At 58.0% G+C, this 17,920-nt stretch overlaps 2 protein-coding genes across 2 annotated transcripts in view; one reads left to right on the top strand and one right to left on the bottom strand.

The window, feature by feature from the left end:
• The first annotated feature begins 3,001 nt into the window (after positions 1 to 3,001).
• LOC115660387 (chymotrypsinogen A-like) lies at positions 3,002 to 10,540 on the top strand. The gene is made up of 7 exons (XM_030581771.1): positions 3,002 to 3,053; positions 5,707 to 5,810; positions 6,537 to 6,619; positions 7,219 to 7,297; positions 8,029 to 8,209; positions 9,219 to 9,352; positions 10,379 to 10,540. The coding sequence occupies exons 1-7, from the start codon at positions 3,002 to 3,004 to the stop codon at positions 10,538 to 10,540; spliced, it is 795 nt and encodes a 264-aa protein (XP_030437631.1).
• A 2,878-nt stretch (positions 10,541 to 13,418) lies between these two features.
• Positions 13,419 to 17,920, bottom strand: part of BCAR1 (BCAR1 scaffold protein, Cas family member) — a 42,537-nt gene continuing 38,035 nt past the window's right edge. The window contains exons 6-7 of the mRNA XM_030581770.1: positions 17,213 to 17,302; positions 13,419 to 15,985 (exon numbers count right to left, since the gene is read on the bottom strand). Of these exons, the coding sequence (XP_030437630.1) occupies positions 15,470 to 15,985; positions 17,213 to 17,302 (606 nt within the window). The 3' untranslated portion in view covers positions 13,419 to 15,469. The remainder of the gene's footprint in view (positions 15,986 to 17,212; positions 17,303 to 17,920) is intronic.

The following is a 17,920-nucleotide window of genomic DNA, read 5'->3' as shown; positions in this document are numbered from 1 at the left end:
GGAGCTGTGGCCGGGATTTAAAGGGCTCTGGGCTGCTTGGAATTGCAGGGAGCTCTGGGCCTTTTAAATCTCAGCTGTGGCCAGGATTTAAAGGTCTCAGGGCTGCCCACAGCTGCGGGTAACCCAGAGCCCTTTCAATCCCCGCCATGGAAGTCGATGCGGTCCAGCACGGCGTACTGGCCCGGCTTACTTTCACCTCTGACTATGTATGTGTGTGAATGTGTCACAAACAATGCAGCTGCAGCCTGCTACTGACCAGCAGCGACCGGCCCCTGTGGGCAGCTGCCTGCAGAGAGCCAGCAGGTGCCGCTGGGCTGCGTCTGCCAAGGAGTAAGTAACCAAGGCAAAAACCACAGCCAGCCAGCCAGGGAGGGAGCCGGTGGGGGCGGGGAGGAGGAGAGGAAGGGAAAGTCAGGGGTGAATGAAGGACAACTGGAATAGCCTTCATGAAATATACAAGCTATCTAAAGAGAGTTTTATCAATTTCAGCCTCTGAACTCTGCAGGCAGGACAAAACAAAGAGATCTGAGATTGCACTCGCTGTCCTAAGGACATTTCAGGTGTTTAAATCAATATAGAAAGAGGGTGGATTGGAATGAAAACTACTATTTCTTTCAAAGGAGGTACAATAATTTTGCTGAATATTAAGTTTTCCCCTCCAATCCCTTTGTGGTTTTGTCTATGGGGGCTATTTGCTTTCCCTGTAAATCTTTAGTTGCTTTAGCAAAATTGCTAAATACATCTTTCCACCATGACACATCTTTCTGCCATGTTCTCCATGTTTTTTGTGTTGTTTTTTTTAAACAGTAACATTTCAAAGAGGATCTGCAAGCAGTTTCGACATTACAACCATGATCCTCTGCTGGGGAGGGAATGGGATAGATTTAAACTTGGAAATGGCTCCTGATTTTGATTGTGTTTAGGAGATCCCCCATCCCGGGGGTAGAAAAGAACTGCCCCTGCCATGATCACACACACCCAACAACAACTGGCAGTGAAATTAACAAGGAGGCCAGAAACGGCTCCTAACTCTGGGCACTGAACTGCACAGGGGACAGCTGAGTTTAAACTGTTCTTTTGCAGGCAGCAGAAGCAGGCATCTCAGCCAGTGTCCCTGTTGCAAGGTAGAGCCTGGAGGAGAACCCCTCCTGGGGGTTTGCGGGGAGGAATGCAGAGCCTTGTCTGCAGCCTGGCTGGAGGAGGGGGAGGGAGGAGCCAAGAAACCAATGTGACAGTGAGTTTTCCCCTTCCACCTGCTTTTATTAGCTCTGGATTTAAACTGTGCAGCCAAATACTTGTATTTGTTGTGTATATTAGTTATTGGAGAGATCCTCTCATCCCTGGGGGCAGAAAAGGACTACCCCTGTCATGGTCAAACACACCCTCCCCTCGACCCCCTCCCCCCAGTTACTGTGAGTGAAATTAACAAGGAGGCCAGAAACCTAGCCCTGGGGGCTGAACCATCAGCGAACAGCTGAGTTTAAACTATTCTTATGCAGGGAACAGGCTTCTCTCTCTTTCTCTCTCATTCAGTCTCCTTTTCTTACCGGTCCTCTGTCCTCCGTCCTGGCCGGTACCAGCTTACTTTCACCTCTGGGTGCAGGGAAGATGCACTGCGAGCCAGAAGCGTTAAGGGTCTCACTAGACAAGGCAAAGGGTGGGAGGGGAAAGGGAGACCCAGCAAGGGGAAGGGACTGCCCCGGGCCACGCAGTAGGTTGATGCCTGAGAAGGGATAGAGCCCAAGTCTGTGGCCTCTGGGAGGTGCCCACAGCTGCTAGGCCATGCTGCCCCATTGAAGGCTGGGAGGGAGCATGTCTGGGCCAGGGGAAGGCCCAGCCTGAGGGCTGCTGGCTCCATCCAACTGGCGGGGAGCTGTTGCGCCAGGCCTGCTGGGTGTGAGAAACACAGTGCAGAGAGGCAGGTGTTGGTGTGAAGGCCAGGAGCGGTATCTCGTCCCTGCTGCCTGTGGACCACAGGTGTGCGCTGCACACTCAGTAAGGCTGGGATAAGTCTGGGAAAGGCAGCTGCTTCCGACAGCAGCGGGGTCAGCACAGGAGAAGAGTTTATCGGCCATGCCCTGGCAATTTGGTGACCCGGGCACAGGGAGAGGGGGGATGGGGTAACAGAGGTGCAAAAGGAGGAGAGCTCCCCTCCCCTAAATGCCCCCCATCAGGGATGGGCCCAAGCCACAGTTCTGGGGCATTGGCATCCTGGCCTAGCCGTGCAGAACTGACCTTGCTGGCCGGGGGCAGTGATATCAACCGGCACCATTTCCCCTCCTCGGCGCTATGAAGGCTGGGCAGAGCGCCCTGAAAGGTCCCTGGGGCTGGCCCAGGCTTGCTCCTGTCAGAGGTGTTGGGGGGGGGGGGCGCATTGCTGGTGGCACCCCGTGCAATGCAGCCTGCTAGAGGGGCAGTGCTGTAAAGAGAATGCAAGGGGGCGTCTCAGCTCCGCCCCTCCCTTCTCTCCAGGCATGGGTCGGGGTGTCTAGTTTCCTGTGGTGAGGACCCTGCCCACCCAGATGAGTCCAGGCCCTGCCTGGGCCCCAGAAGCAGCTGATTGTGATGCTCAGTGGAATGGCATGGGGGAGCAGATCAGGGGAGGCTCTGGTGTTCCCTTCGCACTGGGCCGCCAGCAGGGCACATGCAGAGTGTCACACACCAATGCAGAGGAAAAGCCTGTTTTCCTCCTGGAAACGGGCCATGTTCGGCGCCCTTCTGATGGTGGCTAACCCCTCTCTTTGCCACGGGAGCCAGCCTGGAAAGCAAACCAGCTGCCCTGCTTCTAAAAATACATCCACTTCAGAAAAAAAGTGCCCAAGATTCCTGCCAATACAGTAATCAATCGCGGTATCACGGGGGGGGGCATGTTTGCCTTGCAGCAGATGTTCCCATGGCCCCCAGCCCCCTCACTGGCCCTACTGTGACCCACACTGGCACTGGGGATAAAAGACCTGCAGCCTCGTCTGCCCTGTCTGCACGCCTCAGCCTCGTTGCTAGCATGGCTGCTCTGTGGCTGCTCTCCTGCCTGGCGCTCCTCGGCGCGGCTCATGGTAAGCCAGGCGGGTCCTTTTCTGCTTGGGCTGCAGAATTCATTAAACGACAGCCTCACCCGGGCTCAGGAGGTCCTGTGTGGGGACATAGCAGCACATACTGTGCTGGTCAGGCTGGGAGCTAGAGAGATGCCCGGGGCTGGCTGTGTCCAGGAATCGCCTTGAGTTTCATCAGCTGGAAGGCAGTGTGGCATAGGGGACAGGACACTCTCTTGGGACCTAGGAGATGTGTGTTCTATTCCTAATTGTGCTGCTGGGTGACCCTAGGCATTGCACTTCCCTGCTCTGTGCCTCAGTTTCCCCTCTAATGATCCTGATCTCCGTTGTAAAGGGCTTTGATCTTGCTTGATTAAAAGCCCTTAAGTCCTGAATCTGCTGCTATTGCACTTGTCAGCAGCCAAAATGCTGCACCAGGGTTGTTTAGTCCAGGCCAGTTTGGCTAGTTACCTTGTGCCTCCTTCAGTGCCCCTCTGTGTGCTTAAGAAAGACAATAGTCTTCAGTGTCATCTCTAAAATGTTGTGGGGAGATGTTGCTGTGGGCTGTTAAGCAGCTGCTACGTTCTGCACCAGAGCTGGCTGCATTTCAACAGAAGGCTAAGCAATGGGTAATGTCTGCTGTAACAGCAGCAGTGAGTACTGTAGATAAGGGTGCCGGTCTCACCACCTTCCTGCAGCCTGGTGCAGTAACTCTCTGGAGCGCACTCTGGGCAGCTGGAATAGCCTAGGTTTGGCCTCTGCCTAGTGGTGAACTGTGGGAAAGTGGCTCAACTGCTTTCAGGCATGCAGAGTGGTGTATAAATACGAGGTTCTTCCTGTAAACAGCCTTTCTGTGACCAGCACGAATGGCTAGGAGCTGGCAGGTGAAATGTGGCAGTGAAATATTCCCCTCTGGCCATAACTGCACTCGCATTGTGCTTAATACCTGGGCGAGGGTTAAAATGCTACCATCCAGGCTCCCCCAGCGCTGCTATTGCTGCTGACGCAGCAGGGGTGGGAGTGGAGCAGCGGGAAAGATTCTAGCGTGGCCGAGAGCACTCAGGCTGGGAATGGGCTTGGTGTGGAGCCAATCATGATTGTGTCCTGCTCCCCTTTCATCAGCTGTGTGGCCCTGACACCCCAAATACTGTGCTCAAGTGCGTGAATGCAGCTGGGAGGCAGCCACGTGCACAGGGGAGCCTGTGCCGCACATGAGACTGGTGGACACCAGCCTGCACTTAGCATGTGCCAGAGATCACTTTCCCCTCTGAACTATTAAAAAGTGCTAAGGCAGGAGTGCCTGGGTGTGCTAAGTTGTGCAGGACCTCCCGGGGCCCAGCTACCTGCTGCTTGGCTGTGGCACGGGAGCTGCTAGGCTTTCTCATGGGAGCTGTGCTCTTAGTTACTCTGCAGCCAGGCCAGTCAAACTCCTTCGGCTGCAAGGTGAGGGACTGCTCTGGCTGATCCCCCACGTGGCACAGGGTGCTCTGGGGCTGCCTAGCTACACCTGGCCAGCCTAGGGCATTGACCAGCAGCTCTTACCCTCCCTGGCCTGGGCCCCCGTGTCATCGAGGAATGCTGCCATTCTGATCAGGTGAGATTTGCCACATGAGAACGGCCATACTGGGTCAGGTCAGACCAGTGGTCAGGCTAGCACAGTGTCCTGTCTTCGACAGCAACCGGGCCAGGTGCTTCAGAGGGAATGAACAGAACCAGGCAATTATCAAAGGATCCACCCGTAGTTGGCCAGCCCCCAGCTTCAAGCCAACAGAGCATGCGGTTGCATCCCTGCCCATCCTGGCTAATAGCCATTGATGGACCTATCCTGCATGAACTTATCTAGCTCTTTTTGGAACCCTGTTATGGTCTTGGCCTTCACCACAGCCCCTGGAAAAGAGTTCCACAAGTTAGCTGTGCGCTGTGTGAAGAAATACTTCCTTTTGTTTGTTTTAAACCTGCTGCCTGTTCATTTCACCTGGTGACCCCGGTTTGTATGTTAAATGAAGGGGGAAATAACTCTTCCCTATTCATTGTCTCTGCACTAGTCCTGATTTTATAGCCCTGTAGCATATCCCCCTCACTCTTCACCCCAGTCATCTGTTTGCCAAGCCTCACCCGGAATGTTCCAGGCCTCTCATCATTTTTGTTGTTCTTCTCTGTATCTCTTCCTATTCTACTGCAGCTTTTCTGAGGTGGGGGGACCACATCTGCACACAGCATTCAAGGTGTGACGTACCAGGGATTTATGTATCATTTTATGTCTCATTAGCTCTCCCTTTCCTAATGACTCTCCACATTCTGGTCACTTTTTTGGCTGTCGCTGCACGTTGAGTGGATGTTTTCAGCGAACTGTCCACAATGACTCCAAGATCTCTTGGAGTCACAGGGGTCAGTGATGCTGCAGGGTGCCAGGCAGGCTGCCCCAAGGCCATGACTCCCAGACAGGGTCTCTGGGTTTTCATTCTGAATAGGAAGGTGTGTGGCCACAATCTCACACTCCTCCGCATAACCCCTTCTGGGCCAGGCTCTGGCAGTCATGCCGCAAGGCACTGCCCATGCTCTCGCCAGGCTGCAGGAGGAAGACGGGCTGGAGCTGTCTCTGGTTAGCTGGCGCTGAAGCCCCAAGGTGCCAGTGGGGAAAGGGTGGAGACCCAGGCTGACTCCCTTTCCCTGCCAGGCTGTGGTGTGCAGGAAATCCAGCCCATCATCAGCGGCTACGCCCGCATTGTGAATGGTGAGGAGGCGGTTCCGGGCTCCTGGCCCTGGCAGGTCTCCCTGCAGGTAAGGAGGGTGGGGAAGTCTCTCTGTTGGTGCCGGGTGCCCTGGCTATTCCCTTCACGCCCCCCCCAGGGGTGACCTGAACTCTTTCCTCGCTTGGCTCTGCCCCCATGGCTCTGTCCCATCTTCAAGCCCTGCCCCCATCAGGGCCAGCTCCAGGCACGTGCCTGGGGCGGCACATGCTAAGGGTGGCATTTCCTCCAGTCTTGGGATGGCACAGTCACCAAGCAGCTTTTTTTTTTTTTTTGCTTGGGGCAGCAAAAATGGTAGAGCCAGCCCTGGCCCCCATTTCACAAGCCCATCTTCCCCATTTCAGCTCCCAGCGGCCATGCTCCTACAGCCCAGATGCTGGGGATAAGCGCGTGGGAAGAGTGGCTCCTGGGCTGTCCTACCTCCACCCATGGCACACTCTGGGGGAGTTTTGAGCCTGTGGCTGCCCATGACAAGCAGCGTCCCGTGTAGCTCTGGCAGTAGTGGCTCCTGCTCATAGAAGCAGAAGTGCCAGATTCAGTCCCCGCTGCCAGTGACCTTCTGGGAAGGCTGCAGGGAGCTTGTGGCTGAGGCCAAGGGACGGCCCCTCCTAGCTGCCCAGGGCCATGCCTGAGCTGGACACTGCAATTGTTTTCAGTGTGGCTGGACCTTGCTGGCAATATCCGGGGGGCATGGGCCCTGGAGCAGGGGGGCATTTCTAGGGTCTTACAGTCTCCTCCTGGTTGGCAATTGCAGCAGTCGGCGACAAACAGCTGGCACTTCTGTGGCGGCTCCCTGGTCAGCCAGCGCTGGGTGGTGACAGCTGCGCACTGTGGAGTGACGTGAGTGGGGACCCCCCCCGAGGATGGGTGGGAGGGGGGCTTAGCAGCCTGTCTGGTGCCGCCTGAAGGGTCGATGGGTCCAATGGGGCAGCTGGGTGCTGCTAGCCCAGAGCCAGGCTCCAGCCCCAGCCATGGAGATGTCACCTCCCCTTGCCCTTAGAGATCACACCTAGCACCCGGACGATTGTTCCAGCCCCTCACCCCGTAATGCTGGGCTGCCCCCAGCATGCCAGGCTGCATGGGCTAACCCAGCAAACAGACCAAGGGGAAAACTGTGCCTGGTCCAGACAGGTAGCTGCCTGCATGGAAGGCCCCATCTGTGTGCAGGGGAAGGCTCCTTCTGCACGGGTGAACAGCCCCGGGTGCACCTGGGCACTAGCCCCAGTCAGGCAGGAGCCCCCACTGCATGGCCAAGTGCACCAGCTACAGCTCACGGGCCCAATGGCATGTCAGGGAGTGCCGACAGGATCAGCAGGGAAGGGGCTAGCTTGGCACCACTGGCTGCTAGCTCCCCATCCCACAGTGCCCCACACATCATCCTTCGCTGGGGGTGAGCCCAGCTCTCCCTGGACACTAACTGCCCTCTCTTCCGGCCGCAGAAAATCCAACGTGGTGGTGCTCGGGGAACATGACCGCAGCTCTTCCAAAGAGAAAGTGCAGAAACTGGCCATCCAGCAGGTGGGTGAGTGCTTGCTCGGTGCCGACCCACTGCAGGTGGGGGAGCCTGGCACAGATGCTGAGCCTCTGGGTACGACCTCACGGTGGGTGCCATGACCCCCCAGGGTTGCTGTCTGCTCGCTGCCCCTGTGCAGCCCTGGTCTGCAGAGTGAGCTCTCCGGGGGTGAGATGGGGACCAGCTGGGAACTCCCGTGTGAGCGTATCTGCTCCAGGCCTGGGCGCATTGTGCCAGCACCACAGCCAGCTGGGGGAGTCCAGCTGGGGCAGCTGCCCCTGCAGGGGTGCAATGGGGTGTCCCCTCCAAAGCCATACAATTGTGCCAGCCACTGCAGTGTCAGGCTATGGCCCTGTCTCCCCTGCTGAGCACAGCCTGGCCCCCCAAGGGATCTGACTGCTGCTCTGCTCCAGCCATGTGGAGAGTGCTGCTGAGTCCGCACACAGCCTGTGCCCCATGGGCCCCGGTGCCCTCCTGAGAGACTGCAGCTCCCAGCAGCCCTCTCTGGGTACAGCAGGCCCTGGGAGCGGTGGGAGGTTGCCTGCCACATGCTGCCTGCTGGCTCTAAGGAGTGGGCTCAGCGGCTGCCCCAGGCCTGGTGATGCCAGCTGGTCTCAGTGCCCGCTGAATGTACCCTGGCCAGGTGTCATGGCAACAGGGCCCATGTGAGTACACCCACCGTGCGGGAGGGGTAGCTGCAGGGACCTGTCCTCATGGGCCCATGTCTGTGCTGCAGGTTTTCACCCACCCGCAGTATGACTCCAGCACTGTCAATAATGACATCGCGCTCATCAAGCTGGCCACGGCGGCGGTGCTGGGCAGCACTGTGGCCCCGGTGTGCTTGGCAGCTGCTGGGGAGCAGTACCAGAGCAGACAGCGCTGCGTCACCAGCGGCTGGGGCAAGACCCGCTACAACGGTACGTCCACCTGGCGCCGCAGGGAATGGAGCCCGCATGGCCTTAGGGTTTGGCTGTGACAGCCCCTGGAGCTGGGTCACTCACATGCATTGCGGGGTAGGGCCCAGGGCTGGAAATCACGAGATCAAGGCCGGTTAGTTACCCACCTTATGCCTCAGTTGCCCCACCTGTGGGCAGGGACAGTAATGCTGACGTACCCAGCTGGGTGGCTGTGCACACTGGTGATTGCAACACACATTCAGAGTGGGGAATGAGAGATGCCCCGCCTCGGCAGTACTGAGCTATCGGCCCCCTGGGGTTCACACCCTCATTGGTATTGGGGCATGTTGGTGTCCCCGCTCCCCCGTGCGCAGAGCACTCCCTGGGGAGAGGTGTGAGAAACCATTTGGCTCTGTTCCTGTCACCAGCCTGGCCTGGCCCGAGCCCCTTCTACGCAGGTGGTGAAACCCAGGACTGTGGCCCTTCTCTAGTGATGTGTCTGGTCTAGCCCCAATGTGCCAGGTGCGCACCAAGAGCCACGCATGGGTGCGGGGTCGGATCTTGAGGCAGTCGTGCATTGGGGCATTGCCAGAGCAGGGCTGGAGCTGGCCGTGGGTGGAGCTAACTCCTTGCATGCAAAGCACTGACTGGCCAGGTGGCAGGCCAGCCCGTGAACCCACCGCAGCCAGGCTGCTGTGGGATGCTGCTTGGGCAGGCCTGGCCAGCTCACCATGTGTGGGCGGGGAATGTGAGCCACAGTAAGTGGGCGATTGTTAGGAGCAGGGGATGCCCAGCCCCACTGGGGAGACAGTGGTCCACTGGCCTGGGAGAAGGGGTCCCTGCCTCGGTAGCAGGACAGGCTGGTCGTGAGGGGCTCCTGTGCAGCTCACCTGTTCCACAGGGCGTGTTCAGCAGTGCACCCAGCTCCCACATGTGGCACATGTGAGCCTCACAGGCCGTGCGCCATGTCATGTGGAATGCACGTGGCCACTCCGTGGCATGCAGTCCTGACACTGCCCTCTCTCCACAGCTTTAAGCACCCCAAGCAAACTGCAGCAGACGGTGCTGCCCCTGCTGACTAACCAGGAGTGTAAAAACTACTGGGATGGCAACATCCTGGACTCAATGATCTGCGCTGGAGCAGCCGGCTCCTCCTCCTGCATGGTACGGCCCCAGGGCTGGGGCTGCCCCGTTGGCTGGGGCTGCCCCGTTGGCCAGCCTCCTTCCACCCCCAGTGCAGGCTCGTGCCCTCTGTGGCCGCCCTGCCTCTCTACTAGTCCTGCGGCCTTGCCACACATGGCTACCTTGCTTGAGCCCTGCCGTGGTCTTCTGCTCCCATCCAGGGGTGGTGGGGGGGTGGGTGGGGCAGGGCCGCCCAGAGGGTGGGGCAAGTGGGGCAATTTGCCCCAGGCCCTGGGCCCCTCAGGGGCTCCCATGAGAGTTTTTCAGGGCCCCTGGAGCAGGGTCCTTCACTCGCTCCGGGGGCCCCAGAAAACTCTCGCGGGGCCTGGGACCCAGGAGCTTCTTCTGCTCTGGGTCTTCAGCAGCAGGGGTCCTTCCGCCCCGGACCCACCGCCAAGTGCCAGGTCTTTGGTGGTAATTCGGCGGGGGCCCCGGTCTTCAGGGCACTTCAGTGGCAGGCCCAGAGCAGAAGGACCCCCTGCCGCCGAATTACTGCCAAAGCAGGGGCCCCCTGCTGCCGAAGATCCCAGGCCCCCTGAATCCTCTGGGTGGCCCTGATAGGGGGAAGGGCATAGTGATCCCTTGCGGGGTGCAAGACCCTCATGCCTGTTGCATGGGCCCATAGAGGCACTGCCCAGAGCACTGACTGGCCTAGTCATTGCTGCCTGGCTAGGATGGTGCCTGTGGCCCAGGGGAAGCAGGGGAGCGTAAGCTCTTGGCCATGGTTCCCCATCTTCGGGGCACCAGGCCGGGGAGAATGTGACAGTCTAGGGCCAGGGTCCTTGTCCCTCGGGGAGCAAAGGCAGGCATTCTGCCATGGGCAGGGGAGGGTCTGGTCTCTCCAGGGCAGCTCCTCTCCAGCGTGGCACAGGAGAGTGAGATCCAGGCTCTCAAGGGTCCCACTTTGGGAGGATTCCTGGCAGGGTGTCTGGGCAAGGCGCTGGAGGGCATAGTGCCCAGCTCTCTGAAGCCCTGGCAGCTGAGCCTGCATCTCCATCTGCTTCACAGGGTGACTCTGGTGGCCCCCTTGTTTGCAAGGAGAATGGAGTCTGGAATCTGGTGGGCATCGTGTCCTGGGGTAGCAGCAGCTGTGCCACCACCTCGCCAGGTGTCTATGCCCGTGTGAGCCTGCTACGCCCATGGATTAACAGCATCATGGCCAACAACTGAGCCTGTCGGGGGGGGGGGGGGGCTCCTAGTGGCTAGGCCCCAGCTCAGCCGCTGCAGCTCTGCATCCTTCTTTTGCCGCGGGTGACCTAATTCCACCTGGCTCAGACGCAGCCCTGCAGCCTTCCAATAAAACCCTTCTGCAGCATGGTGCCTCTGAGTTCCTGCCTCTTCGGGGCACCAGCACACTGTGTCCACGGGACCGGGCACAGCCTGGGCACATGCCAGCTGCAGCTGACCCAGCAGGAGGCACTCGCACCCACCACGCCTAGGCAGGGTCCACACCAGGTGAAGCCGCCTTTAGGTTCCCTGCCCTTCAACTGAGCTTTGTGCCCACGGCCAGGTGGCCAGCCAGGCTGTGGCCACTGGCATGGAGCTGGGGAAGCTGATCCATGAGGGAAGGGCCCCTCCCCATCCCGGCAGTGTGTGTGGGGTAACTGAGGGTCAGGGTGCGCCCATGCTGGCTTCAAGGTCTGCATGGCTCAGCCCGACCCGCTCGCTAGCCCTGGCGTGGGTGCATGGCGCAGAGCCTGGGTCACTGGGTCGGGACATTGGCTGTGTCACGGCTCCCATGTGCCCTCATGATCACAGCGGCACAATCCTGCCTTTTCAGGCCTAGGCCACGCATTGCCAGTGCCATGCTTGCTGGCTGGGCCGCGTTTGGGCACCACCCTAGCGAGCTCCCAGTGCCAGCCTCCACTGCCGGAGCTGAAACCAGCTGGTCAGTTTGGGGGAAGCAGACGCCTCAGCTGTGTACCTGGCAGGGCCAGTAGCGGGTGTGTCACACCTGGCTGTGGAGGCTGTTCAACGCCCCCAGCCACTGCACCTAATGGTGCCCAGAGAAGCCATCGCTGAGTAAAGCCAGCTCCATGGCTACAGTTGCAGCCTCATGACACACTTACCTGGTGCAGCCACTGGAAGGGCACACAGCCACGCTGCACTCGGGTGCGACGGTGCGCCTCCAAGAGCCCTGTGCAGGGGCTGAACTCAGAGCTGGTGCTAGCAGGTGGCCTAGATGGGACTGGGTCTGCATGCCAAAGTGCAGCCCTCACAGCTTGTGCATGGGGGTGGCAGCTTGTGGGCATCTTGCTCAGGATTGTGGCGCTGACCCAGCTTGCCCAGCCACTTGGAGAGGTTCCCCTAGCTCTTAGGGCACTAGCATAGTGGAAGTTGTGTGGTTTGCCCAGCTCTGCAAGCAGCCTGGAGCACTCTGAAGAAAACCGTGCTCTGTCCTTGTCTGGACTGGCACTTAGCGTTCCTGTCTGCTGTTACCCAGCCAGCACACTCCACACTCGAGGTGGCTGCAATTCAGTGCTGGATGAACAATCCATGTCTAGCGACCGGTGCTCTGGGAGGGACAGCCTTCTAGAAATGCAAGTCCTTGGCTGGCCACTTGTTTCCTCCCTTCCCCAGTGCTGCACCGTGTATAACCAATCCAGCTTCTGGTCACCCTGGAGTCACCGTCTCTACCTCCTCCACTGCCCCTTCTCCACCTCTGGTCTGCTGAGCCCACCTGCTTGTCCCAGTAACACCACCCTATGTTGCATTCCCAGACCTATTATCCCCCTCCCTGCCCGGGGCAGTTCCCTAGCAGCCTGCACCACTGGGCCCCAGCTTCCCCCTCCCTGCTGGTTCCCAGCACTACTGGTTTGGGATGGAAAAACGGCTGTTTTGGGAGCATGGGACAGGGTCCCTTTCAGCTCCCTGGTGGGGTTTCCTGAGAAGGAAAGGACCTTTCTCCTGCCATTCCAACTCCGGTGCCGTGCTGGCGGCCAGCTGGGCAAACGTTTCCAGGAAATTCAGCGTTTTGACAATTGGCCCCCCAAAATAAACAACAAAAATAAAAGTTTGTTTCATTTTCATGTAATTTGGGGGGGCGGGTGTTGCAAACAGCCCTGCCCCTGCCTCCATGAGACCCTGGTGGGCCAACACAGACAGTCGACTCTGCTGCCTTCTTGGTGCTTGCACTGTCCATAAACTGAGCGGGACCGGCCAGGCTACTGGGGAAGGGAGTGGGGCTGTCTAGCCCCAAAGACTGTTAGTTGTAGGGATTTGTATGGGATTAGCGGCCGGAGACCCAGTCAGGATCAAGGCCCCACTGTGCAACATGACAGTGGTGGTCCTACAAAACCCCTATTGTTCAATTGTCTGTGTCCCTTTAGTAATGAGGCCCAGCTCTTCCACAGTGCTTACTGGCACCAGAGCTCTCAGCACCGTACATCCTCCCCATTTCACAGCTGGGGACACTGAGGCAGTCTGGGGAAGTGACTTGCTCACAGGCATCCTGCTGGCCAGGGGCAGAGGCGGGAATGAAGCCCGGCTCTGCTGTGTCCCAGGCACGTGCACAATACACTAGGCTGCACAGTTTATTGAAAGTGACCCCACAAAAATGGCCACTTGAGGTAGGCTCACACGTTGCTCTACGTGGGGCAAAATCCTGGGCTGCCATTAGTAAAGCGCCCCTGACTGTCCCCATGGGGCTTAGACGTCACTGAGCCCTAAAGCCAAGGCCAGAATGAACCAGTGTTGTTATCTAGTCTGACTCCCTGCACAGCCCAGGCCAGAGCCCTGCCCACTATCACTCCTGCAGCAGGTATCTTAGAAAAACAGCAAATCTCCATTTAAAAATGGTGGATGACGGAGAACTCCCCAAGACCCTTGGTAAACTGTTCCAGTGGTTAATGATTCTCATCATTAAAAACTGACACCTTATTTCCAGTCTCAAATTGTCTAGTGTCAACTTCCAGCCATTGGCTTGTGTGAGACTTTTGTCTGCTAGACCGAAGAGCTAAATATTTGTTCCCCACATGGATACGTACAGACTGCGTCAAGTCCCCCTGAACCTTCTCTTTGTTAAGATAAGCAGACTGAGGTCCTAGGGTCTGTTACTACCAGGCAGGTTTTCTGATCCTTTATTCATTCTCATGGCTCTTCTCTGACCCTCTCCAATTTATCAACATCTTTGAACTGTGCACACAAACTGGACCCAGAATTCCAGCAGCGGTCGCACCAAGGCCACATGCAGAGATCAAAGAACCTCTCTTCTCCTGCTCGAGATTCCCCCATTTCTGCATGAGCCCTTTTGGCCCCAGCACTGCATGGGGAGCTCATTTCAGTGGATTATGCACCACGACCCCCAAATCTTTACCTAGGGTGCCCTGGTCTTTCCCACTGAGTTTCCTGCTCACCCTCATTTTCCTCAGCTGAGCGCCACGAACAAGCAGGCTGCACTCAGTTCCCCATCAGGCAGCAGCAGCATGCCAATCCTGTGTCCACAGAGCGCCTCCGTAGGCCAGAGTGACACTGTATGGGCTAAGGGGATCACGGCCTACATCCTGATTAACCATGGGCAGGAAAGAACCCAGCTGAGGAGAGTGCTGGGAGCTGAGCAAACCTCAATGAGATGCCCAAGCTGAGTTCGGTGGGCATAGGAGTTAGGGATGGAGAACAACAACTTTCACCCCTAGAGGGCCACAAAACCCTTGGCAAGCTCTATGCAGCAATCTGCTTCCCTGCTAGCAACATGCAGCCACCTCTGAGGTGGAACCTGGCAGCTGTTTACCAGCTACACCTCAGTGGGCTGAACCTAGAGACGAGTGGAATGCACCCATCTCTTATTGGGTGAAATAGGAGCTTCAGTGGCCCCTTAGTCAGATCCTCTGTGCTGCATTTCATGAGAGCTGACCCAGCAGTATAGCACCTGCTGGCTGGGGTATGGTCTTGGTACAGACTTCACAGGATGGGCAATCCCTCAGGGACCCATTCATAGTGACCCAGCCCCACACTGCTTAGCTGGTGAGCACGAGGGACCACAGAGGGCACTGAAATAATGGCCGTATCAGCCAGACAGCTGGGGGCTTTCTGACTCCAGCCCATGCCTTAGGCGCTCCCACTAGGAGAAGATGAGTTCTCACATCTCCATCTGTCATGGGAATGTGGGATCCCATCTCCTCTGCATTCCAGGCAATGCTCACACACCAGCCCCCCCCAACCCCCCAAAACACAACCACAAGGCAGAGAGGTTCTAGGCAAACCTTTATGCTGCCATGCCAGCAGGCTCCATAGCAATGAGTATCCATACAGGCGTGAGGTACTTCAGAGCTCTGGGAACCCGCACATTTCAAGGCACCAATTTCGTTTCGCATTTCTGCTACAGCTGATCTTAGCAAAACCCAACCGTGACATGCCATGGTGAGGCACACCTCCCTGTGTCCGTCCTGCCGGCCCCGGGGGCTGTCTGTCAGGCCAGGCAATGGACACACAGGCACTCCTCCAGCTTACAGTCTGACTGTACTTTCCCCCATTGGACTCTGTCAGTTTCCTTTTCGTCTCCACCCAGATACCACTGGATTGATTCGTTCTGCACAATTAAACGGCTGTCAAATAGCAGCGAGAGAGCTCGTTAATTAGATCAGGCCCTAAAGTCAATGGAAATCACACTTACCCCTAACTGTTGGCTGACACTACTAGATTTCCCTTTGATTGCTCCCGCCCGCTATAATTGCATTGCTCTGATTCAAATTCTAGTTCTTTTTTTAAATATCGCCCATTGGCCTAAAGCGCTCTGAATCCATTACTGACAACAATTTGCCTCTGTGGCTTTGTTATGGGGGGCCTGGGGCCCCCTTTTCTTTCCGAGGCCACAGCCTCTGTCCTGGCTCTCCAGCCTTTCACCTCAAAGCACCCTTAAAGAATCACCAGCGTGGCCTAAAAACTACCTCGTTCTTGGGGGGAAAAGGGGAGGCGCGAACAGGAGCCCAGCGTTGATGCTTGTTTTGTGCCCCACCTCTACCCCCCCATGGGAGTCTCTTTAAATATTTACAAGCCCATTTACACTCGTCTCGTGCTCTGCTGCGCGTCCACAGAGGCAGTCGTTAATAGTAGACTGATCTCTCCAAGTAGTTCCCAGCGCGGTGTGTGCTGGCGAGGCCGTCACATGGCCGCCAGCTGCCCCAGCACCATCCTGAACTGCTGTGTGCTGCTGGCCAGGTCTTTGACCCGCTCCATCATGTCCTTGGCAGCGGAGGGGGATGGGTAGTGGAGGGCGGCAGCCTTGGTGGTCACCACGATCTCCTTGAGCATGTCGCACAGCAGGTTGCTGTAGTGGGTGACCTTGTGGCGCACGTCCTGCGCCCGGGCCTGGCGTGACAGGGTGTCGCCGATGAACACCAGCTTGTGGGCGCTGAGGATGACGAACTTGCTGTGGGCCACGAAGATCTTGGGTGGCTGGTTGGTGCCCACAGCGGTAAAGAAGGCGTCCACGGCATTGGTGAGCGTGGTGAGGTTGGCCTCACATTGCTCCAGGTAGAAGAGGAGCAGCTGGCGGTCGGAGGGGCACAGGACGCTGCTGCCCCGCACCTGGGCGTAGTGCTGTGGCGGGGTCCAGCTGGAGAGGTCGTTGTCGATGGGGCGTGTGACCTCCTGCTCCAGCCGCTCAAACTGTTTCAGCTGGGGGGAGATGGACGGCACGTTAGGGGCAGGGCGTGGCCAGGCCTAGCCAAGTACAACAAAGGGCCCCTGCCCTCACCCTCCCGTGGCTAGCTCCCGCAACAGCTACTGACTCAGCCAGAGGAGTCAATACTGTGCCTGTGCCACAGCCTGGCACTGCCAATGCTGCCCAAGGAGATTAGGCACCGACTCCCTTGATTCTTGAAAATCTGTTAGTGCTAAAGGCTCCAGGTCCATCCTGGCTGATGGCAGTGGGGTCAGCATGCCCAGGCCTGGCTCTACTTGCCAACTGGGGCACAGACAGACATCCCACTGCAAGCGTGTTCAGAGCCCCAGCCCTAGGCATTGAGGGAAAGGGGAGCAGTGAGGCTCACATGAAAGCGTGGCCACAGGGGAGGGAGCCAGAGCCTGTCCCTGGGGGCCCTGGCCTGGCCTGGCCAGGCCAGGCCAAGGGGGAGGGAGCTGGAGTCTGTCCCTGGGGGACCTGTGGGGCCTGGCCTGGCCATGGGGGAGGGAGCCGGAGTCTGTCCCTGGGGGACCTGTGGGGCCTGGCCTGGCCACGGGGGAGGGAGCCGGAGTCTGTCCCTGGGGGCCCTGGCAGGGCCTGGCCTGGCCTGGCCATGGGGGGGGGAGCCGGAGTCTGTCCCTGGGGGACATGTGGGGACTGGCCTAGCCATGGGGGAGGGAGCCAGAGTCTGTCCCTGGGGGACCTGGGGGCCTGGGCTAGCCACGGGGGAGGGAGCCAGAGTCTGATCTGCCTCATGCATTGTCCACAGCATTAATTCCAGCAAGTCAGGAGAATGGAGCGGGGAACTGCCGTGTGCACTGGACTCTGGACTTGGCTCGACAGCATCCCTCAGCTCCCCAGGGCCGAATCCCGTTACTGTTTACTATTGTATTACCCAGACCCTGGAACTGGGCAGCCTCAGGCCCCTCTTGCCTTCAGGAGGACTCCCCCAAAGCCAGAGGATCTCCTTCGTGAGACAGAGCGAGCTGGGGCGGATTCACGAGTGAGCAGCTCTGCCTGACACAGAGGCTGCGCCGTGCATGTCGGGACAGGAGGGGCCTGGGCAGACAGCTGGGCCCTGCTTGGGGAGAGCCTTCGACAGCAGAGGGCGCTTCCCAGACTCCCCCCATCACTAGCTAAGCCCCTGCCTGTGCTCCCTAGGCTCCTGTCAGAGTGCTGTGGGAGTGGGAGCCCCCCACCCGAGTGCTGGGCCCCAGTACCTGCTGCTGCTCCAGCTGCCCCTTGCCCTGCCGCATGATGTTGCCTCTTTCCAGCAGCTCCTTCTGGGTTTTCTCAAACTCTTCCTTGCCCTGGAAGACGGGAGGCCAGAGGGTGAGTCATGGCCATGGGGGGAGGTCCCTTCATCACAGCCCACTGGGGGGTTCCACACCAGGGCAGAGATCCGGGACGCTCTCTCTCCGGCACGGAGCACAGCGATAAATGGGGCTGGCCTAGCACTGTCACCCCTTCCCAGCCTGGGGAGCCCTCGCCCTGGGAGACAGCTCTTAGCCCCTCTCCTCCAGAATGGGCAGGGGCTGGCTCTCCAGCTGCCAGCCACTCACCCCTGGGGGGTTGTGAAATTGTTCATAACTAAAGTTTTATGAATGAAACAACATTCATTCATAAACCTGTTACCCCAATAACTGGCTAACTGACAATGAAGATGCTTGTTTAGAGCCATAGCTGTTCAGCCAGCTGCCCTTGTAAGTTTCACTTTCAATCCAATTGCTGCTTAAATCACTGAAACGTGCTCTTTCAACATTGTAACTTCTGCTCATGGTTTGCCATTCATTATACCTGGCCATATTGTAACTCAAGCTCCATTTTAAAATGCTCACTCCATTTTGTAAAAGGTGCAACCTTCATTTTGCAAAACCCTAATGTAATCTTATTAGTTTAGTTTAGATGTGTGAATGAGGTATGAATGG

This window comes from Gopherus evgoodei, chromosome 12, assembly GCF_007399415.2.
Source record: "Gopherus evgoodei ecotype Sinaloan lineage chromosome 12, rGopEvg1_v1.p, whole genome shotgun sequence".
In the NCBI taxonomy this organism is placed as follows: domain Eukaryota; kingdom Metazoa; phylum Chordata; order Testudines; family Testudinidae; genus Gopherus; species Gopherus evgoodei.
The sequence above is the reverse complement of the archived record's forward strand: the minus strand, read 5'-3'. Positions and strand labels throughout refer to the sequence as shown.